Below are 25,016 nucleotides of genomic sequence, written 5' to 3'. Positions count from 1 at the left end.
GTGCATGGAGCTGTGTCAGAACTTCATGTATTAACTAGTCATTTATCACACAGAAACAACAGGTGGAAATCCCATATATTTTCAGGCACTATTACAATGTTTTGGTAACAATACAATCTATTTAGCTTCAGTCAAAATGGACATTTAGCTTCAGTTAATATATTTGCACTGAGCTGACAGATAGCAGTCTTCAACCATGTCTGTTGATGCCATAATGTTATATAGTGCACACCTACTGTGTTTATGTAAACTTGAATTTTTTTTTTTTTTTTTTTTATCTTTCCACAGGGATTAAATATGTAAAAAAAAAAAAAAAAAAAAAAAAACACCCCAAGCACGAGAAACTGTGGCGCCTCCATAGCCAGGTGGGCAGGAGCAGCAGTGCATAGCACATGCTTCTCGATTAGACCGGGGTTCGAGCCTGTGAGCCACCAAATACGGAGGATGCGGAAAGGTCAGGGAATGACCACCGCATATCCCCGAAGCAATATAGCCTTAGTTGCTAATACTCCTAAAAACCAAATAACAACAACAACGAGAAACTGGTTTTATTTGTTTCTTTTGCATCGTGATCTTTGGAATCAGTTCCACTGGGGTGTAATAAATAAATTTGTAAAAATTAAAATGAATGATTTTATCTATTCTTTTTTCTACTATTACAGTTATGAATATGAAATTTTATGTTTGAAATACTGATAGTATTGTTGAAATTTTATTCATAATCAATCACATTAAAAACATCGAGTGATATATTCTAAAAATTTCATAAAACATAGCATTATTCTAACTAGAAAAACATTTGCTAAAAAATATCTAATTCTGGCTACACTACGCTACAGAGTTTTTAGTGTTGGTGTAAAACTTCATTTAGGATTGAAATTTTTTTACATTATTTTTTTTAATAGCCAGTGAAAATATTTACTTATTTTCTGTGACCACTCAAGATCTGTTCATTATTATTATTTTTTTGTGACTATTTAAAAGCTACGAAAGAATTCTGCTTACTATAAGCACTGCTGATAACTAACTGATTATTATTATTATATTATATATTTTTAGGGCTTTCGGTAGCATTCTTCGCTCTCAGTAATTCTGGCGGTGTACTACTTGCTGATGGACAACTACTTACTCCTTTGTTTTTAGCCTTCCACTAATTTTTTCCTTCAGTTTTGCTAGTCAGATGCCCAACTGCTGAAGTTATGAGTAGTATTCTGCTAGATGTATCCTGCTAAACATTCTTTTCACTTCAAGAGATGGTACTATTTTAGTAAATTTTCTAATACATTTATTATTAGCCATATGGTGCTGCACCAGCCAAAAAAAAAAAAAAAAAAAAAATCCCATGTTACCCTGAGAGAGAGAGAGAGAGACAAAAGTAGACAGGAAGAAAGCAAGAAAGAGAAGAATGATGATATCCAGCTCAGGACCCTGGGTTTGCCAAGCCCATACTTACTAGATGTGAACCCTGGAATAATAAACAGAAAACTAAGCCAGAAAATCACACTAGTTTCATTCAAAAAGAAAATATAGCTCCTTGAAAATGTGGAAGATTTGTGAAGAACCTGCATTATGCATTATAATTGATAAATGAAACATCATTTAAGTAACATTCTTAGGCATTGCATATTGGCAAAAAACAAAAGCTAATTATTCAGAGATTAATTCTAGATCTAAGATATAAGCAATTATGAAAAAAATTTTACAAGCATGTGCCATTTTACTTGGGGTAATGTTTAAAGGAAAACACACAGAACAAGATATCTTCAAATTTATTGACATTTTGTTTCCAAGCAATAAAGTTTTGCATACTTTACATTATTTTCTTACAGTTAAAAAACGTTTTCCTGTTTGTTTTTGTCTGAGCTGAGCATATACAGAGGTCCAGGGAAGAAAAAAAAAAAAAAAAAAAAAAACTAGTGAACTTCCAGCTTGTAAAGAAGCAATCAGAAGGACTGGGGTGAAAGGAGTGAGTAAAAGAGTGAGTGAGAAGAGCACCTTGAATTCTCCATTTTAATTAGGCATTAGTTCATTCTCAATCACAGTAAACATTTCATTTTTACATCGTATGTATCGCCAGAGCACTGATGCTCGATAAAAAAATTCACACACTGATTAAAATTGCAGTATTTTCTTTAAGCCACATAACTATATTCATCTGTAGAATTTGGTGTTCGTTCTATATACTGTTTATCTATCAGTGCTTCAATACACTTCTTTATCATGGCAATACTGGGAACGAAACGGTTCTTTGCCTGATTAATTACCTAGAATAAAAAAATAACATTAAAAATTATGTAGTGTTTGATATCTTTAATACAAAATAAGAAAAAAGATTAGAATTAAACTGGAAATGCATTTTACCAAAGGGAAAATTGGACATATCTTTAAAATTTTCTTCTAACAAAGAAGAAAATCCTTCAAAAGACACTGAAGAGGAAAAGATATTATGTTCCACAATGCCTAGCAGCGCAACAATCTATACAAGGTCTGTTCAAAAAGTATCTGGACTGTTACAATATAGTGATAATAAGCATTCTTATGGTTGGTTGGTTGGTTGTTGGGTTTTATTGGCGCATTAGCAACTATAATGTGCCACATTCTTATGGGATGGGCAACATAATGTCCTTTTGAAAGTGTCCTTCTGAGGGAAAGCACTTCTGGAAAGCCAACTTTGAAATTGCAAAAGCTGAGCCATCATATTACTCATCATATATCTGAGCTATTTACTCTTTATAGTTTGTACAGTGGATTCCAGTTATTTGGGCCACCAGTTAATCGGGGCAGCCATTTATTTGGGACAAATCTTAAAAACCAGAACCCAATCGAGAAAATAGCCAGGGTTTACTTCACTTAATTGGGACAAAATGCTGTTTAATCGGGGCAGGAGACCGCAGCACTGGAGATTACTCTACGATTGTCTCTGACCGTACCACGTAGTTCAGTCGGATTTCTGGAGGTCACAACCATAAAACAATAAAAACAATTAGCAGTCACCTGTTTATTAGGCTTTTCTGTTAGTGCAATCTATCATAAACGGATATTAAACTCGATCTTATTGAATTTGCGATAATACTGACAGCTGGAATTCTGTGGGTTATTATGGTAAAATGTGTTTACACTTCCATGGAATCTTCAATCATATAAAGAAAATAATTTTCAGAATCTTCTCTTCATTCCTATTTTTAAAGCTTTGTAACGCGTTACTCCGTTCCCACTTTCGCGTATTGTGTTACTTGCAATTTGTGTGTGCTGTGTTTTTTGTTATTGATTGCTTATCTTTTTACTGTTTTAAATTTTAACCCCCTACCCACAAATGTCAGTGAACAGAAATGTCAACTAGTTTAGTTAGTAGGTACATATTACAGTATGTATTAATTATTCCGATTATCATGTATATTCTTCTGAATTTCACGTATCATTTAATTTTTTAATTGGTAAGGTAATAAAGGGTAAATTTGTGCTTAATATATCTTTACTTTTATAGCCTGTGGATAATATTCCTCCTATTTTCACTAATTAGAATCGCTGTTTAATAGAATTAAAATTCAATTCACAAACGTGATCACAATGACCGGCGCTTACTGCACATCATAGATGTTTTGTTTGTTTTTTGGTTTTTAGGAGCATTAGCAACTAAGGCCATATTGCTCCGGGATATGCGGTGGTCATTCCCTGACCTTTCCGCATCCTCCGTATTTGGTGGTGACGGGATCGAACCCCTGTCTAATCAAGAAGTTTGTGCTATGCACTGCTGCTCCTTCCCACCTGGCTACGGAGGCGCCCTGCACATCATATAGTGAACGGTACTTTACTATGGTGAGTTCGTCATAACGTGATTTGATTGTACAGTGAACTAATTGTAAAGGGGGGGGAGAGGTACATTGTAATTTTAACTATTTACATGAAACTTCAGATAATTGGGGCAGCTGCTTAATCGGGCCAAAATGCACTAGTCCTGATGGTGTCCCAAATAACCGGAATCGACTGTATGTTATGAACTCAACGTATTTTAAAGGTATTTTTCAATCTAGGAAACAACAACAAAAAAATGTTGCATGGAGCTATGCTGAATCAAGGGTTGCTATACTTGAGTAATTGTGTTTGGCCAAAAAACTCTGTACAAGTAGTGATAAATGTGATGCCTCATTATCGTGGCGAAACAACCAGTCTTTAAAAAGAGTTTCACTTTTCCAATTTTTATTTGAAACACATCACAAAGCTATTTCAGAACTTCTTCTGAAATAGCTTTGTGATGTGGTTCTGTGTCAGAACTTCTGAAAAAATAAAAAAAAAACTTCAATGTGACACTTTATTAATTGTTTGTTGCTTTGAAGGAATTATCCACTGGAGGTATAAGTTCTTCAGCAGTTTTGTGAATGGTTAATCTTGGATTATTTTGCACCAAAGTTTGCACTCGAGGCATGATTTTATATTAAAGTTGAGGGCTGTCCAGATCACAGATTATTTTTGAGAGACTACCTACCTCTTTGAAATGGTGCCAGCTGAAACCTGCTTATTGAAAAGTCCTCATAAGCTGTTTTAGGATGAAATGTTTCACTTGTGGTTATTTTTATTTTAAAGCAAATTTCACGCACACACAAGCTACTGTGCATTCTGACAGATATGAATATGTCTTTGTTATCAGTTGATAACAAAAGACTGCCATAAGTGAGTTGGAGAACTTACTTTGTGGGTTTAGGAATGAAACATGTTTAAATACATTATGCTTTATTGCAGCATGCTGTTTTCTCAACCTTGTCTCAACAGGCATAATAAGGATTCTTTTTGAACAGACCTTATATGTAATTTAGATAGTTTCAAACATCATAATGTGCAGATATGAGCAAAGAGAAGGGTTTCATTTAATAATTCATGATATGCTATTAACAACAATGAACTGGTTGGGAAGGTCTGAGTGAATGGAAAAGTGATGAGAGGAAACAGTTGTGTGGTAGCAATAGAAAAAGGCCTGTTGGTAAGCCTATGGACTATAAGAAGTCCACAAAAGATAGAATTTACCCTGAGTTGTTAGCTGAAATTCTGAAAACAAAGATTAGCCATTTGGAAAGTTCACAGGAGAAGGAATCTTGGCTGCAAGAAATTTAGAAACTTGAGCCTTTATAAATTTTGAATACATATTCTCAAACTGTAAGTTAATAGGGTTTTAGAATCCAGAGTCTCTGATTAAACAAATACTTAATTTGATGATTTCAACAAACTTTTGAGAAAAACAAACAAACAAGAAATTGAAGACTGTGAGGTGATTAGAAGATAAATAACAGGAGTTTTTTTTTTTTTTTTTCAGAACTTTATATCATACAAACTCAATGGAAAATATACAGTGAAGCTGAGATAAGTTGAAATTGCTTAATTTGAAATATTAGCTATTTCAAATCCATTTTTTGCTCCTTGGACATCCTATTCTATTGAGTTAAAAAAAATATATATATATATATATATATATAAAAGATTTTCCTCTAATTCTTTGGGATAATGGCTTATGATCACAATGTCATCTGCAAATCGTAAATGGTCTCAGTACTCTCCATTCACATTGATTCCTTTTTGCGACCAGTCTAATCTGAAAGCTTCCTCAAGAGCAGCAGTAAACAACTTCGGAGATACTGTCTCCTTATTGAACTCCTTTCTCAATTTTAAATTTGCCTAGTCTTTGTCTAGCCTAATAAAGGAGGTAGCATTCTCATATATTTTCTTCAAAATCATAATATATGGGGTATCTATGGCTTGTCTTTCCAGTGCCTGAAACATTGCCTTATGCTGTATGGAGTCAAACGCCTTTTCATATCCACAAATGTCAAGCATAATGGTCTTTTATATTCTTCTGCTTTCTCCATTAGCTGCGATATTATGTGAAGATGACCATAGTTGAGAATACTCTCTTCTAAAGCCAGCTTGCTATTTCGGTTTATTCTTATCAAGTATTCTTTCTAATCTGTTAGTAATGATCCTTGTGAACAACTTATAGATATGGGATAACAAGCTAAGTGGTCTATAATTTCCAGTTTCTGATTTATCTCCTTTCTTATGCAGCAAAACTATGACTACATTATTCCACTCCTTGGGTGTCACACCTTTTCTAATGCATTTTGTGAAGTGTCTTGCCCATTTCTGTATCATGTCTCTTCCTCCCAATTTTAACAACTCTATAGTAACTTCACCTTCCCCCGAGGCTTTCTGATTATTCAGAAAGATATGACACACCCAATAACCTCATCAGGAAGGTTATCGGGTATGTCTTATGTGTTACTAATTTGTGATCTATCTTCCCCACTGTTGGCATCATTCCCTCACTCCTTATATAATTTTCTATAGTAGTCTTCTGCTTTTTGAATTATGCCTTCTCATCATCACTATTCTTCAGTTTCAGTATCATTTGTCTTTCTGTATTACTGCTCATGGCTGCTGATTTAAGTCCTTTGTTTTCCCTTAATGCTTGTTCTACTTTTCTTGTGTTAAATCTTCTCATGTCCTCTCTGAGTCTCTTTCTAATGGCTTTGCATAACTCAGTATACTCAATTTTATCGTTGTCAATGTTTATCTTGCTTTTCATTTGTTGTCGTTGGTTCATCATGACAAGTGTTTCTTGGGGCTTATCACTTTCAGAAAGTTGGAGTATTCCTTGTTGATATCTTGGTCCTGAACAGTCTGCAGAAGCTCAAACTTGCTTGTTCTTTAGTTCCAGTACATACTGCTTTTTCTCCTCTTCTGTTATCTTAAAGATCTTTGTATTATTTACCTCGAGTCAGCTTTTTCCTTTCTTTTCTTACATTTACATCAAGTGTGCATCTTACCATTTTGTGATCACTTCCAACATTTACCTTGTTCAGGACGGTAACATCATTCACGATACATCTCTGTTAGTGAGGATTAAGTCGATTTCATTAATTGTTAATTCATTTGGGCTCTTTCATGTCCAGTTTCTGCTCACCCTTTTCTTGAAAAAAGGGTTTATTACTGACATTCCTCAAGATTCTGCAAATTCCATAAGTCTTTCACCTCTTTCATTTCTTTCAGCAATTCCAAAATTTCCTATAGTTCCCCTTTATGCACTGTTTTGTCTCTTTCCAACCTTAGCACTAAAGTCCCCCATAATGATAGTGTAGTGGGTTTTCTGCTCATCTAGAAGACTCTCAATTTTGGTGTACATTTCTTCAACCTCTATATCAATTATGGATCGATGTTGGTGCATACATCATTATAACCTTTAGAAATCCTGGGTAGTAGTCTTGACACCCTTGGTGATGTACTTTTGAATTCCAAAATGTTTTTTATATCATTATGGAACAGAAAACCAACTCCACCTTCGCTCCTTTTACTGTTTCCATTGGTGTACAGCAGATTTCCACTTGATAAACATTATAAATGATTCAATTCTTCTTCTTGTTTCAGCCAAACCGATGATATTCCAATTCACATTTTCTAATTCCTTTTCCAGCTCTAATATCCTATCTTCACCGATGAGCGATCTTATATTGTAACAGGCCAGAAACAGTAGTAAAATACGACTAATTCATTATCAGTGCCAATCAAGATATGAATTATAATATAAACACAATGAACGTTGTATGTATTATTTTTAAGGCGCTTGGTTTATGGAGTTACGCTGTCTACTTATTTTTGCCAAGTTAGTTGGGTCCTCCATTTATTTCTTATGGGATTCAAAATACGTTTCCACAATTTTTTTAAGTTTGCGCTGGCCAGCAAAAATTCAAAAATTATGCAAAGTCGAATTTACTTAAGTCGGAGAGTGGCTGTACTTACTATAAAAATAATTTAATGCACAATTATATGAACAAACATATCACAAACACATATCTTTCTTTGCCTGCCTCAAGTATAGCCTGGTCACAGATAATTAATCTTATATTTAAATTTTATATATCTGCAAAAAGGCCTCTAAGGTTGGGGTTATACATACTACAAGTTTAGACAAATACACCAACCGTTTAAATAAACTGATTTAATGATAAAATAATACTGGATAAAACTGAAATGAAATAAAAATACAATAAAAACTGTAAAATAATAATTTACCAAAAACTGATTTACTTTAACAACAAATAAAATTAAATTGATGAATTTTAAAATGCATTAAAAATAATATTTAAAAGCAATAAAACACCATTGAAGCTTTCGGGGACATCTGCTTCCTTTCTCAACAATAATGAAGATCAAGTGACATAACCTTAAATATCAGGCTCACGGCACACGTGTCTGCCCAGGCGCATGTTCAATACTCCCTTCATGTGTACTGGAAGTGGAAATGGTCTGGGAGCGTGGCCACGCTCCCAGACGGAGCAGAGGAGGCAGATGCCCCCGAAAGCTTCAATGGTGTTTTATCGCTTTTAAATTTATATTTTTAATGCATTTTAAAATTCATCAATTTAATTTTATTTGTTGTAAAGTAAATCAGTTTTTAGTAAATTATTATTTTACAGTTTTTATTGTATCATTTCAGTTTTATCCAGTATTATTTTATCATTAAATCAGTTTATTTAAACGGTTGGTGTATTTGTCTAAACTTGTGGTAAAGTTTATATATATTCACATTGCACACAAAAAAAAACAAAACAAAACTGCAATTTCAATGATGACAAAAAGTAAGCATTGCAGATTTCTTTTTTTTTATGCACCATGACTATATACAAACCTTAAGATTAATTAACTGTAACCAGGCTATACTTGAGGTAGACAAAGAAAAACTTATGTGTGATATGTGCTCATATCAGCACCTATTTCACGAGAGTGGAACACATAATGTAGAACATACTGAGTTTTTTTTTTTTCTTTTCTAGTGCAGAAATGACCTAGAGTTTCTTTGGATCAAATGGGTAATACTTATACTAAACATTTCACACAACAATGTATAAGCAAATAACATGTTAATTTATACTGCCTTACCATTAATATCCAGATATCTGCATATCTACAACTAAGCTTTATTTACAGGAAAACTACACTGCTTAACACAATTAACACAACATAATGTTTTTCATGAATATTTTATTGTGAACAGCAATGCTGTTCACATTAATTTTCATAATTGCGGTCAGTGCCATAGGATATTTCCTAATCAATAATAAATGGTAGTGAAAAGATGCACAAATGTCGATCAAAATATTTAATATTCAAATATTTGTACATATAAAATATTCTGCATTACATGTGTATATAATTATGTGGTAACTATTTACCTATCAATATTAAACTTAAAATTCCAATTAAAATCATGAATTCAATTGATCTAAATTGATTTAATTTATTTGATGAATTTAATCATGAAAAATGTGTCGATTTTGGGTTGAACTTTGGCCCTCTTCTAAATAAACTAAGGGGTATTCATTTTAAATCCCCCACACGTTACCACCCAACAATAAAGTCATCTGATCCTTCGCCGCTTTGAAACCTGGCATGTTTTTTGCTTCTTTCAATATGAAACTTCTTTTAGGCATTTGTTTCCACAAAAGTCCTGTTTAATCTATGTTATAAATTTGTTGAGAAGTATAACACATAATACCCCACTTCAATAATTTTAACAAGTTCTTTTTTGAAAGTTTCGGCACCTTGATCTGCACTTGCGGCTTCTCCTTAGATTTTAAATCTATTCAACCAGCCCTTACCAGTTTTAAATGGTTCCACATTTTTTTTTTTTAGATGAGTTTTTTTCAGATCATCATATTGGCTAATCTCTCTCTCTCTCTCTCTCTCTCTTTTTTTTATTTTTTTTATTTATAATATTTAACTTAACTGAATTCTGCATTGGACATTATCTTCAATAAAATTAGTTAGTCTTTTCCATTTCAATCCTAATAGCTGCCGTAGCCCTAGTTGCTTGCAGTGGAACAGCTATCTTTCCCGCTGCTAAAATTAATTCTTTATTTTTTTATAATTGTTCTTACAGTTAAACTTGCAAGTCCTAAATTATGGCACACATTTGCTTGTCGTTGACCGGAATCGATTTGCTTCAAAACGTCTAATTTAATTTTCAAATTCAGTTTTTTTCTTACATTTATAGTCTTTGTACTGCGCTCAGACGTTGCTTTTTCATTCTTATCGGCCATTATTAACTCTTCTAAAATGTAACTGTGTTTGTTGCATTAATTATGATACAATGTTCAAGTAAACTGTCCGTTTTGCACGTTGTCTAATACGGTACTGAGTGATGACTAGACTTCGGATAAATGCATATAACGCAAATATTACAAGCAATATACTTGGTCATTTTTTAAAACGTTGATTTCGGAACTACGTAACAAGTCACTGTACTGCAATTAAATTAGCGTGCCAGAAAATTTCACTGAGCGTGGGAAACATTTTAATGCTGTTTTGCTATTCATTTTCAAGCTATTGACTCCATCAAATGAAACAATTTCGTTAAATATGCCAAAAATGCAAAAGTCTGTAAAAGAGCGTTATAGTGATCTGTGACAGCATTATAGTCAGATATGGGTTATAATATAAGAAGAGCGTTATAGCGAATCAGCATAAAGCAAACCACGTTATAACAGGGGCCTGCTGTAATTGGATAGATTCCATCTACCCCAAGTGCTTTTTTTATGTTTATCTTCAACAATTTCTCCACCACTTTTCTCTCAGTTATTACAAAATCACTTAGCTCCTTGTTAGTTTGATAAACTTTTGGCATTCCTCTTCTTGAATAACTCCTCATGTGTGAATGTAAATGCCAAATACTCTTCAGTTTATCAGCTACTTGAGCAGCACCATTAATAGTCGACGTTAAGTGGACCAATCTGATTCATCCCCTGCCTTCTAGAGTTTACATAAGTAAAGAATTTTTTGCTGTTTTTCTTTGCATCCTTTGCCAAAGATTATTTGTAATCTGCCTTCGCCTGCCTAACCTCCTTTGTGACTTGATTACAGACTAGCTTATATCTGTCATAGGCTTCTGTGTCGCCTGATAATTTATATGCATCCCATGCATTTTTCTTCTCTGTGATGAGCCTCATTGTTTGGTTTTTTAGGAGCGTTAGCAACTCCGGGGATATGCGGTGGTCATTCCCCAACCTTTCCACATCCTCCGTATTTGGTGGTCAAGGGATCGAACCCCGGTCTAATCAAGAAGCATATGCTACGCACTACTGCTCCTGCCCACCTGGCTACGGAGGTGCCTGAGCCTCATTAATTCATCCAACATCCATTTAGTCCTGTTCTTAGTTGGTATGAAAAGTGTAGTAGCCTCCAAGGTTGTCCCCCGAAGGCTTCCCATTTAGAATTCACCATTGGTAACATCATCAGTTGATCCCACTGTACAGAATTTAAAAACTGTCTGAGACCACTGTAGTCACCTTTACGAAAACAAAAACCCTTCCCTTTACCCTTGTTGGTAGTTAAACCTTTAAGTAAATCCCACATCAGTACACTGATCACTGTCACCTAGTGGTTCCTTTATCTGCAAATTCCTAATGCATGAATAATCACTGCTGATAATCATATCAAGAGTATTACAACCTCTGGTTGTTCCTAGAACATGTTGCTGTAGAAAACAATCCTCCAATAAATCCACAAAAGTCTTGCTAGCGTGCGAGTGACCAACTCACAAGTTCCAGTTAATATCTGGAAAGTTAAAATCCCCCATTACAAGACATTTTGATTTCCTGGCCCATTCTATTTCTCTGCACAACTGTTCATTGTCCTCATCAGATTCATTAGGCCTAAAACATACTCGTACTGTCATTTTCCCATTCCCAGTGTTTATGCCACACAAAACAGACTTAACATTGCACTGTCTACCCTTGTCAACTGGATGCATTTCCTTATATTTTATGCATTTCTTAACTAACAGCATAACCCATCCTCCCTCCCTACCCTGTCTGTCCTTTCTGTACACATTATACTCCCCAAATTCTAATTTTGCACTGCTTATATCTGTGTGACACCATGACTCTGATATCCCAGCAATATCTACCTTTAATATCTTGATCAGCACTTCAAATTCATCAATTTTATTTACTATACTTCTAGCATTATTGTACATGAAAGTATACATGCACTTGTTCTTACTCTTAGTTACTGTAATACAATACAACCCATGTATTTACTTGTTCCATGATGACTCCCAGCAACTTGCTCTCTAGGTTGCTGCTCATTACAATAGAAGCAGTGCAAGAATCACTTTCGCCTCTGCCTTCGGCTACCATTAATATTTTAGTCTGTGAATCCAACCAACCCTAGCAGTTTTTCGACCCACCTAACACTGCCTCGATAGCATCGGCAAATATTCTTGCACCCTTTCTACAGGGTGTCTCAAAAATATTGGTACAAACGTTTAGGGTAGGTAGGTAACATCTAAAGGAATGTGAATTGCATAGGAACCCATAACCGGAAACGTCATGGGAAAGTAGTAGCAGAGGCACAAGAAGCAGAAATGACACAAGACAGTAATTAGTGGCAAACATTTATTTGACATAATATTAACAATGGAGTATGAGATGGATGCATTTCATGATGTTACAACAGATACTTGAAGGTTCCACCACGAGACGCGATGCATGTTTGACACCGACGCAGCATGGATTGGCGGACACAGTCGAACACACTTGGAGTTTCTTTGACAGTAGCAGCAGCACAGACGAGTCTCGCCACGAGATCCATTTCCGTCTCCACAGGCGATTCATACACGATAGATTTGAGGGCCCCCCCACAGAAATAAATCAAGGCTCGATAAATCAGGTGAGCGTGGGGGCCAGGCAACTGGTCCACCCCGGCCAATCCATCGATGCCCAAAACGCCTGTTCAAATGGTCACAAACATACCTTCCATAATGGGCAGGCGCCCCGTCATGTTGAAACCAAATATTGCATCTCACATTTGCTGGAACATCATCAAGTAACCCTGGTAGAACTTGTTCAAGAAAGATCCGATATTTAGTGGAGTTCATGCGGGATGGTAACAGGTATGGGCCGACTAAGCAGCCACCGACGATACCTGCCCACACATTTATTGCGAAGTGATGTTGTGCTGCATGGGGGCGCACACTGTGTGGGTTGTCGTGAGCCCACACATGAGCATTGTGCTGATTGAATAAGCCTCATCCGTGAACAAAATATAGGCTGGAAAATTCAAGTCTTGAACATTTTCTTGGAGAAACCACTGCGCAAAAGCCACACGTGCAGGATGATCTTGGGGGAGCAGTAACTGAACCCTTTGGAGATGAAAGGGGTGTAAGGAATTGTCATACCAGACATGCTGTACACTGCAACGAGACACTCCTAAGGCAACGGCACACGTGCCGTTGCCTTAGGAGTGTCTCGTTGCAGTGTTTCGTCCATTATTCTGGACGGCATTCAACACACTTTTTCCATGGCAGAAGTTCGCGTTGAACATGGTCTGCCTGCACTACTCTTCATACCTCCAAATAACCCATAATCGCACAAATTTTGATGCACACATGCAAGCAAACGGTGGTCCAGTACATGTCTGTCTGGGAAGCGTTCTCCATAAATTCGTTGAGCGGCTCATCCATTGCCCTCTGCTAATCCATACACTAGGTGCATGTCTGCCAGCTCATAGTTCGTATATCAATGCATGTTCTTCGTGTGGCGACTACTGCTTGAATGACTAAACCAGAAATTTTCCCTCTCGCGAACTGATGAACAGCGCCGTCTATCCACCTACAGTGACATTTCTGGTTATGGGTTCCTATGCGATTCACATTCCTTTAGATGTTACCTACCTCCCCTAAACTTTTGTACCAATATTTTTGAGACAGCCTGTATTTAAGTGTATCCCATCCCTGTAGAAGCAGTCTCTCCTGTTAGCAATTACAGACCATGCTGAAAAAAATTCTACCCCATGAGCCTTGCACAGTCTCTCCAGGGCCGAACTTATTGACAAGGCTGTCATCATATACTCCCTTCTATCATGTTTGGGCAGAATTGCAGACACTTTCAAATTTAACACTAACTCGCGACTTTTTCCCAGCATTGACCTGTACTTGTTAAGTAAATCTGCAGATCTCATACTCTTAAGGTTATTAGTGCCAATTTGTACAAAAATATCACTTTTGTGCCCTTAAAAGATGATATCTGCCCCAGGTCACCAATTTTTGCTCTTGGCAGACATAACCTGGTCCTGTTCCACCTATTCTTTTTGCATAATATATTCCTGTCTCCTTGACAACAGAGTCACCGAGAATAACTAGTTCCTGTGGGACAAGCGCATTCTACCTCAGAGATTGCTGCTGTGTTGCCTGATGCACAGGTGTGAGCTGTGGCATTGAGGTGGGCAGCTGTGAGTTTGATGGACTCCCTCATTAATTTCTTCAGTCTCTGCACCTAGCACACACACACACAAAGACATCCTCCTTGCTAGATCATGTTCTGTTCTAGACAGGTTTGCAAACATTTCACATTTTGCGCATTCTTTTAGACTGTGATGCATTGGAGAATCCCCCCTTCGGTTCTCCCGCGAGCCACAGCACTCTGCCTATTCTGTGAATGCTGCTTTTGTGCTCTAGTCTGGGTCATGATTCTGCTAAGTATAATTTAATTAACAATGAACGTTAATAAGATTAATAAATTTTACCGATTGACTGATAATACTATACTAATCTAACAAATTTCTAATACAGTGCTACGTTTTTCGCTATCTAGTTTTACGTTAAACCTTATGCTATTCCGTATCGTATAACAATGGCAGCAAGTTACGAACATAGAATCTGACATTAAGTATTAACTTTCAGAATCGCTATCTAAATTCAAAAATAAACCACGGAGATCGGCTAAAACTATAAAGCTATTTAAAGAAAATAATTTAATATAACAATTAATTCAATAAAATTACTAAATATAAATGAAAACTTAGCATTGGCTGTAGCTGCAAAAATCTTGATCAACATGGTAATTACCTTGTACCCTCATCTGGAGGCAACAAGGAATATGGTACCAACCTTCCAACATCACAGAAAGGGACACTTACGTTGGAGGAGGTGTTCTTGTGTGGGGTAGAATAATGATCAATGGCCGCACCCCATCTTCATGTTTTTGATTGGGGTATAGCACAGAGGTACCGAGAACAGATCCTCAAACCCTATATGTGATTTTTTAGGAATATGTTGAAACTGAAGATATCCAATGACTGCTGTGGCCAGCACGATCACAGACTTAAATCCAATTGAGCATGTGCGGGACGCCCTTGGGTGTTGGATTGCACTAAGGGCCAACACTACCATTAGGCCAACTAGGCAGCCGCCTAGGGTGCAGGAAAATATAATAGTTCAGTGTTCATAATAGTTTATAGTTCATTGTTAGTTGTTTTCAACACTAATAATACTGTTAAACTTAATTCAGTTTGGATCACAGTGATCCCATATATTTTTATTTCTTTTTTCTAGTGAGTTATGGCTGATAAAAAACAACCTTCTGGAGCCCAGTACCGCAAACGAAAGGCAGAAAAGGCTAAGGAGCAAGCAAAGCAAGAGGGGGTTCTTCCCGAAAGACCTTCGTACAAAGAAAGCAAATCAAGAACACGAATATGACTGTACTCTTGTCAAAACTAGCACTGGGGGAGCTGAATGTGGTGCTCCTACTACAAATGGTATAAACTCTAAGACACAAGTTTCACAAATTGGAGATATATCTGGAAAACACAGAGGAAAAAGAGGATGTCAAGAAAAGTGAGAGTACTGCAAAAGAAGATGGTATTGTGGCTGACTTGAATTAGTGACCCTGCAAAATGGCCCCACTGTAGCAGTGATAATTTGCAACAGCTTATAATACAACATGGATCACAGCAGGTCGTATCACTTGATTTTCCAAAAGACTCAAAAAAAAAAAAAAAAAAAAACAGATTTTCTTCTATACACTACAAGAGGAGACTATCAAATGGTGAAGAAGTGTGCCATCAATGGTTGATATATTCAACCTCAAAAGATGTGGTTTTTTGTTTTTGCTGTAAGTTGTTCAGCAAAAAAAATGGCGCATCATCCCTACAAGAAACAGGTTCAAAAGACTGGAAGAACATTGTAGCAATTTGGCATGCAAAACTTGTCATTCTGTAGTACAAATGAAAAGTTGTACAGTGCTAGCAATGGAAATTTTTTAAATTTTATTATTATTATTAGCTATATGGTGCAAGGAAGCCTGAGGCTTATGCTGCAACAGCCAAAAAAAAATCCCTAAGTTACACACACACACACACAGAGAGAGAGAGAGAGAGAGAGAGAGAGAGAGAGAGAGAGAGAGAGAGAGAGAGAGAGAGAGAGAGAGAGAGAGAGAGAGAGAGAATCACCAAGAAAGAGAAGAATGATGATATCCAGCTCAGGACCCTGGGTATGCCAAGCCCATACTCACCAGATGCGGGGTTATCTAGCCCTTTTTGATCCTATCACGAATGAACATTTGTGTAGAGTTAAAGATCAAGAAACAATGGTTCACTACTTAGGAAAAGATATCCAAAATGAGCTTATGCAGCTTCTAACCGGTGCTATAAAGCAACAAATTCAGCCAAAATAATTCAATTATTCTGGACTACATACCTGATGTTAGTCATATTGAGCAAATGACAATGGTTGTACGTTTTGTTGATGTAATCAAACCATCAGATGATGAGATGTCTGAACCTGAAGTTATCATAAGAGAATATTTCTTGGGATTTGTTCTGCTACAGGAGACTATAGGTGCCTTTATAGCAGAAACTCTTCTTGAACAGCTTGAGCAAATGGGATTATCAATTGAAAATCTGCATGGTCAAGGTTATAATAATGGGAGTAACATGAAAGGCAAAGAAAATGGTGTACAAAAGAGAGTCCTGGACATAAACCAATGTGCTTTTTTTGTGCTCTGCAATGCACACTCTTTAAACTTGGTAGTCAATGATGCTGCTAGGTGGTCTCTGGAAGCAACTAATTTCTTCATTTTGGTTGAACATATATATAATTATTTCTCTGCATTGACTAAGTGTTGGAAAATTCTAACTAGCCAGATATCAGACTTAGGCATAACTGTTAAGCCATTGAGTGAAACAAGATGGGAGAGTCGGATCGAAGCTTCATATATATTACCTTGGTAATATATATGATACAAGCCTAACAGGTTCATCTGGAAATACATCCTGAATTGAAGCTAAGTAATTAGCTTCAATTCAGTGCAATTGGTAAGTTCAAGTTTGTGGTATTCCTTGTTACATGGTACAACATCCTTTTTGAAGTCAATCTTACAAGCAAGCTACTACAAAATAAGGAAGCTAATTTAAATTCAGCTACAAGACAATTTCAAGTGACTATGAATTACATTGTGGGCTGCAGATGTGATGAGGGTTTTCAACAAGTTTTAACAAATGCTACTGAGATTGCAAAGGAACTAGAGATACTACCAAACTTTGAGACAGAACAAGTTAGAAACAACAGAAAGAAATGGCAGCCTGAGTATGAGGCCCAAGAAGAGGCACTACAAGATCCAAATCAGCAATTCAAAGTAGGTTTCTACTATGCTGTTTTAGACTTGGCCATACAATCAATTGAGGAGAGATTCCAACATCTACAACAATATAATTCCCTATTTGGCTTCCTGTATGATATATACAGGAAGTGGCGTATCCAGGTATCATCATAAGGGGAAGGGGGGCATGCTGACCAGGTCCAGGGATCATCATAAGGGGGATGGACATTCTGACCAGGCATTTGAGTTTTTTTTTTTTCCCCAGAAAGCACCCTGCATTCCTTTTCTTTAATTTCAAATTTTTTTTGTTTGGGGGGGGGGGGGGGGCATATTCCCTCTCTGTCCACTCCTGAATATGCCCCTATATACAGTATGAAGAAAAAATCTACTGAAGATGTACTTAAAGACTGCAACAATTTGGAAATATCATTAATGCATAATGGAAACAAAGATACTGATGCTGAAGATCTGTGTTGCGAACTTATAGCAATAGCTCAAAGACTTCCAAAGTCTATGCTGCTACAAGAAGTACTTCTCTTCATACTAAAATAAAAACTCTTGGATAATGTGCATAAATGTTTCCGTTGCTCTAAGGATCCTTCTCACACTTCCAGTATCAGTGGCAAATGGTGAAGGTAGTTTCTCAAAGTTCAAACTTATAAAAACTTACATATGCTCTACAATGTTGGAAAAGAGACTAGTTGGCTTAGCAAATATATCAATTGAACATCATGCCCAGGCATCAGCACTTGATCTGGTTGAATTGGTGACAAAATTTGCAAAGGAAAAGGCACGTAAAGTGAAATTTTGATGTGCCTGAAATTGAAACTTTTATGAGACGTTTTTAACTCTGTTTGTCTGTTTTTTTCTCTGTATGACTATAAGCAAAATATTGTGGTAATGTGACGGGTTGGCTATGTCAAGTAACCTTAAATAGTATATATACTTAAAGGTGTGGGAAGTAAAAGTTTTAATGTTGTGTTGCCAATGGCAGATGTATGCATTATACCGAGTGCCCTTTAGTTCAAAATGATTTGTGTGTCAAAATATTTTCTTTTGTATTTGTGAAAGATAATCAAAGATTGGTTATTACTTATTCTTGCAATTTAAAATAAATTTAGCAGTTTCAAGTTTTGTGCTTTTTATTTTTTCTACTAAACATTTGTTCTTAAAAGTTGAAGTTGGCAATTTTTTTGGGGGGGCAAGTAGTTCGCCTTGCCTAGGGCACAAAATAGTCTGGTGCCGGCTCTGATTGCATGCCAACAGCTCGGTCACTTGGTGAGTGAGCTGTTGGCTAAGGTTTGTGCTGGTGGAAGAATGGGAGTTGTTGCCACAGAATCTTATAGACAACCTTATATCGAGCATGGCTCACTGCTGACAGGTCTGTTTAGCCATTGAAGGGGATCATTAGCATTAGCAAAGGCACATGATGCAAGAAAGCAAGCTTATATAGTATCAGCCAAAAAAAAAAAAAAAAAACACACACACACACACACCCTTCTCATTTCATCCATCCACTCGCTTCAAATGTTTGTCTAGTTCTGCCTTGAATCTATTTAAGCTATCAACTTCTACAATGACAGATGGAAGTGTGTACCAGCAATCAACCACCTGCTGGCTAAAGGCAAACTTCCACACATCTATCCTACAAATCTTTACTCAATTTGAATTTATGCCCTCTCAGGCGATTATTCTGAGCTAGAGGAAGAATCCCATCAGCATTGAGCATGCTCAAACCATTCAAGAAGGGGATCTGCACTGCTCAGAAAACTTCATATCTGCCTCCACAATTACCCCCAGGTCCTTTTCCCTCTCTACCACTGTCAGTGTAGTACCACACAGTTGATACTGTTACTCTGGGGTTACTGCTTCCCACATGCAGTACTTTACATTTGTCAATGTTAAACTTCAGTTGCCACCTCTCAGCCCACCTGCTCAACTTTTCTAGATCCTATTGCAGCAGCATGCTGTCATTAGTCTCATCAACAACCCTGCCAACCTTCATATCGTCTACAAACTTGGACATTAAGCCTGATATACCATCATTAATAAATACAGAAAACAACAATGGACCCAACACTGAACACTGGGGGACTCCACTAATAAGATTAGTCCACGAAAAGCAGTGTCTATTGATTACCACTCTCTGTCTTCTCCTACTCAACCATCCCTTTATCCATAGCAGCAAAATGCCTCCAGTGCCACACTGCTCCAATTTGTGCAGCAGTCTTCCATGTGCAACAGTATCAAAAGCCTTTCTAAAGCCTTTCTAAGATTCAAATATATGATATCAAAATTATTCTTTGCATCCAGTTCCTTTGTGACCACATCATAGTATCCAAATCATACACCGTACTGATGTCATTTGACCATATTTTCGAGCATCTTGTATCGACTTTTGTAATGTGACCTTTTTGGTAATTCTTACACAACCCCTATAAATGTCCTTTATATCTGTTTTAAATTTCTCCTCATTTCATCATTATTCTATGGTACACCACCATACCAAACCTTGTCCCTCTCACTGCAAGTTTCACGATTTCTATGTAATGTTAATTTTGTTGAGCAGTGTAGTAGTGTTACAAAACCTCTGACCTTTATAACAGCTTTTAGTGTTCGTGGAACTCTTTCAAAAGTATTTTGTAAATGTCTATTGATATTTTCTGCCATTTGACCTTCAAAGTGATGACTGCTTCAGTTCTGCTTTTTTTGGACAGTCTCTCCTCACATGTACCCGAAGATCCAATTCGTACCAGAGGTTCACTATAGGATCAAGGTTCTATCCACCATAGGATTTCATCATTAGGGCTGTGGGGTTCAGTTCAACTTTTCGACACTCATATCCTCAAACCAGTCTGTCACAATGTAGGTAATGCATTATTGTCTAAGGTGTCTAGCCTCAGCATTCATGATTTTGTCTGAAACAACCAATGGTCCCAGGACAAACAATGGGGGGGGGACAGCCCTAGACCATCATGCTGCCTACACCAAACATTATTGTTGGAATGATTACAGTATGGCAAGTACCTTTCTGCGGGCATCCACCACATCCAGACAGACCATGAATCGTGATTTATCACTCCATGGCACAACTTTCCACTGTTTCTGAGTCCTTATACCAGCATCTCACATTAGTTAAGGTGATTAGTGGCTTGTGGACAGATGCACAACCATGGCAACCCATATCATGCAGCATCCTGCACACTGCACTGGTGCTGACATTTCCCAATCATCCTACTGTGTGCGTGCTGCGGGGGTCACAATTTCTATTTTTCTTTCCACTGTGACAGCAAGTTAAAGTGACTAATATTCCAAAAAAAAAATATTATAATTAATATTAGTGTTAGTATGCAAATGATGTAAGAAGGCAAGCTTATATAGCATAAGGGAGGAAAAACTCATAACAACACTTCCCACATCACCTCTAATAGTTTAAATAACTCTTCCTTGAATTTATTCAATACTTACTACCACACCACCACATGGAAGCCTGTATCAACAATCAACTAACTGCTGGCTGAAGTTCTGCACTTTTATCCTGCAACCAACTTTCCTTGATACGAATTTACGGCCCCTTAAGTGTGTAGTCTGAGCAAGAGGAAGGATGTCATCAGAACTGGGCTTACTCAATGCTTTAAACACCACAATCAGATCTTGTTGCAGGCACTTTCTTCAAGATGCTGCAGTTTGCAGAAATGTCGCCTTTTTTGGTAAGAGCACCCGTTTGTTCTCTTCACTAATCTTGTTGCTCTTCTTTGCAACCTTTCCAATGGATCCACATCCTAAAATGAAGCTTCAAGATCTGTCCTAACCATTACCTTATAGACCAGGATAATCATCTCCTTATCCCTGCTCACAAAATCCCAGTATATCATTGACAAAACCATATCAGTTGTCCTTGCAACCAATCTGCACTACTCAGAGAACTTCATATCTGATGCCACAATTACCTAGAGCTCTTTTTTGTTCTCCAACTACCCTGAGTGTAGTACCACACAGATGGTATGATATTCTGGGATTACTTCTACCCATATACAGTACCTTGCATTTGTCAATGTTAAACTTCAATTGAAAAATTAGACCCACAAAAAGATCTAGAAAAATTAGGCACGTGGGCCTAATTTTTCTAGATCTTTTCGAAATAGCATACCCTGATTACTATCATTAAATGCTCTGCCAACCTTTATATCATCTGAAATATGCCTTCATCAATATCATTAAATATAGAAAACAGCACTAGGCCCAACGTGGGAACCATGGGGAAACTACACTAATAACAGTAGTCCAAGAAGAGCAGTGCTCAGCGTTAACCACTGTGCCTTCTCCCAGCCAGTATCTCTTTATCCATAGCAGTAGCTTGTCCCTAATGTCACACTGCTCCAATCTGTACAACAGTCTTTTGCATGGAAAAATATCAGAAGCTTTCCTGAAATCTAAGGGTATGATGTGAAAATTATTTTTTGTATCCGATTCCTTTGTTAATGCATCATAATATGCAATCGGATTGTTCAGACGAGATCACCCCAGAACAAATCCATGCCGTGACTACAGTATAGTTGCATTCCTGTCTAGATAGTCCTGCGTTACTTTAATCAGTAACTCCATTATTTTCCTTGGAACAGAAGGTAACAGGTCTGTAATTACCGATGTCACCCTTTGATCCTCCTTTTTGAATTGGGGATACATTCACTTATCTCTAGTACGCAGGGACCTTCCCTGAATCCAAGGATGCTCTCATAATCATAGATAAAGGTTTGCTCACCTCTTTTGCTGCCTCCCTTAATATAACTGGATAGATCTCATCTACTACAGGTGCCTTTTTTATGTGTACCTTCAATAATTCCTGTTTTACCTTCTTCTCAGTTATCACAAAATCATTTAGCTTATATTAGAATTTGATACATTTCTGGCATCCCCAACTGCTAAAATATTTCTCGTGTGAATGTATATTCAAAATACCTACTCAGTCTGTTAGCAACCTGAGCAGGATAATCAACAGTTAAACCTTTATATCTAGTGGACCAATGTGATCCATTCTCTTCCTTCTAGTATTTACATATATAAATGTGTGTTGAGGCACCTCCGTAGCCAGGTAGGCAGGAGCAGTAGTGCATAGCACACGCTTCTGGATTAGACCGGGGTTCGAGCCCGTCACCACCAAATACAGAGGATGCGGAAAGGTCAGGGAATGACCACCGCATATCCCGGAGCAATATGGCCTTAGTTGCTAATGCTCTTAAAAAAAAAAAATCAAATAAATGTATCTTTGCTGCTTTTCTAATTCTTTTGGACCTGATTGCAGACTAGTTAAATTTAATTAGTTAACTTTAACTCAAAGGTAGCCAAGATATCAGTTATTCAAGTTTCTGTAAACATTGGTTATCCATCATTTCATCATCACTATCATTAGTATTCCATGCGATAAATGGAATAATATCAATAATAGGAATAATAACAATAACGATGAATTATTAAGAAATATATAAAACACAGGAATTTCAACATTTATAAAAAAAATTGTTAAAGAATATTTCTGTAACAGAAAATACAAGTTTATGTAATCATTAAAGATGCTATTGCTGTTTTTCACAGATAACTGTCAGTTTTTATAGATTTTCAAGAGGTGACATGAATGAAATTTGAAGTTTGTTAGGGTAGTTAAGAGCAATATGATATCTTGTAAAAAAATTCATTAAAAATTCAGTGAAGTATTTAACATATATATTCTGATTCTACTTAATTTTTTGAATAAGAGGAAAGATAAGAAAACTGGTTAAAGTAATCAAATTAAATAAAAATTTCACCTAAAAAATAAGAAATACCTCTTGTATTAATGTGTTGTGTCGGAGAACTCTGCGGGCTTTCATTATACGTACAATGGCAGCTTGAAGGTACATTTTCCGATCCTCATCCACTGAACTATGGGTCTGTTCCATTTCTTGCTGTTAAAAAAAAAAGGAAAAAAAAAGTTGAAATGTTGGTCCTAATCGAAAATACAGTCATGGGTTAAAATTAAGGAAGAAGTTTTCCACTGTTTGAGGGACTTTTGTTACATAAATTTTCATGTGTTCTCTTTGGAAATTCACAAAAAAGGCCTGCAAGATGGAAATTTCATGCCCTTTGAGATATAGGTTTAAATGTTTTTAGCCACATTTGCATATATGTATAAAGTGCCTATAGTCTTCACCAGGCCTGTCTATCCACATGTAATAACTCACACCCTATGGGCTGATTCACTTAGTGCTCTGTTTTTATGGCAACAAAGCATTAAGTGAGCTGCCAGTATTTTCAGCAATGTGAAAACAATTACTTTTATATATTATTAGATAATTAATAAGTAACTAATCGTTAAATAAGATAATTAGCTATTTATCCTGAAAAAGGCCTCTGAGGTTGGGAAAATTCATATTTTAGCATTAAATCAGCTCACACACCAACCATAAGAATAAGTATTTACTGTAACTAAAATATTTACATATTAAAATAAAATAAAATAACTATTTACAAAAACTGCTATTATATTAAATTAAATTATATACATGTAAAAACATTAAAACTGTGATAAAATCCTTAAGATAAAATACACTAAAATAAACCGGATTAAAAGCAATAAAAACAATAAAAGTCTCTGGAGCTTTCGGAAGCATCGGCTTCCTTCCTCAGCAGTAACAAAACTTCCTAATATTTTAATATGTAAATATTTTAGTTACAGTAAATACTTATTCTTATGGTTGGTGTGTGAGCTGATTTAATGCTAAAATAATTAGCTATTTACTTTTCACTTCTGTTAATCAATTTAAACTTCAGTGCTGTGTTGCATTTTTGCCTGCACATCAATGGGGGGTGGGCTGAATTAATGGATGCGGTTCTTCCAGTCTCTTCGAATACGGGCTTTCTATTGCTCGGTGATACAGGGATAAAATCTTGAAGCCATATGTAAGGCTGCTCTGGACAATTCCATTTCATAGATAATAATCTGCCATTACGTAGATCTCAGCTAGTTAATTAATTTCTGGAAAGCAAAGATATCCAAGAAATGAAATAGCCTGACAGATCACTATACTTAAACCTCTAGACCAGCATTATTCAACCAGGGGTACGCAAGAGATTAACAAGAAACAAAAATATTTTGGAACAATTGAAACGTATTTTTTACTTAACCATATTCTGTAGTAATTACACTATTGCCATTATTAAGCTAAGTGATAATTCATCAGAATTGATGATTTATCTGATTTTTTACTTAAGCATATTTTGTATTGTTGTATATACACTATTGCGATTTAAGTGATGATTGATTCATCCGAAGTGCTGCACTGAAGTGTCAAGTATGGCAAAATCCGATTATACGCACATTCCATTTTTGGATTAATTAAATTTGATTAAAAAAATTTGACTAAGAACAAAATTGGATTATGTGTATTAATACCTGCCAAATTATGGGGCAGTAATTTTTTTTAACCACTAAATTAACAATAATTTAAAAAAACTTTTAATAAAGCATCAATATACAGGGTGTTTCAAAAATGACGGTAAATAATTTAAAAGTGAAAAAAAAAATCTAAAAAAACTAAAAACGTCCCAGTGAACATCGGGCCA

The 25,016-nt window shown here is 36.3% G+C and overlaps 1 protein-coding gene across 1 annotated transcript in view; it reads right to left on the bottom strand.

Annotated features, from left to right (window-relative positions):
- Positions 1–1,918: 1,918 nt before the first annotated feature.
- The window catches only part of Cul2 (cullin 2), a 388,410-nt gene continuing 365,312 nt past the window's right edge, over positions 1,919–25,016 (bottom strand). The window contains exons 23-24 of the mRNA XM_090373712.1: positions 23,240–23,359; positions 1,919–2,264 (exon numbers count right to left, since the gene is read on the bottom strand). Of these exons, the coding sequence (XP_090229838.1) occupies positions 2,133–2,264; positions 23,240–23,359 (252 nt within the window). The 3' untranslated portion in view covers positions 1,919–2,132. The remainder of the gene's footprint in view (positions 2,265–23,239; positions 23,360–25,016) is intronic.

This window comes from Mastigoproctus giganteus, chromosome 1, assembly GCF_048544385.1.
Source record: "Mastigoproctus giganteus isolate SK-2022 chromosome 1, ASM4854438v1, whole genome shotgun sequence".
NCBI lineage: Eukaryota > Metazoa > Arthropoda > Arachnida > Uropygi > Thelyphonidae > Mastigoproctus > Mastigoproctus giganteus.
This window is presented reverse-complemented; position numbering and strand designations above follow the sequence as displayed.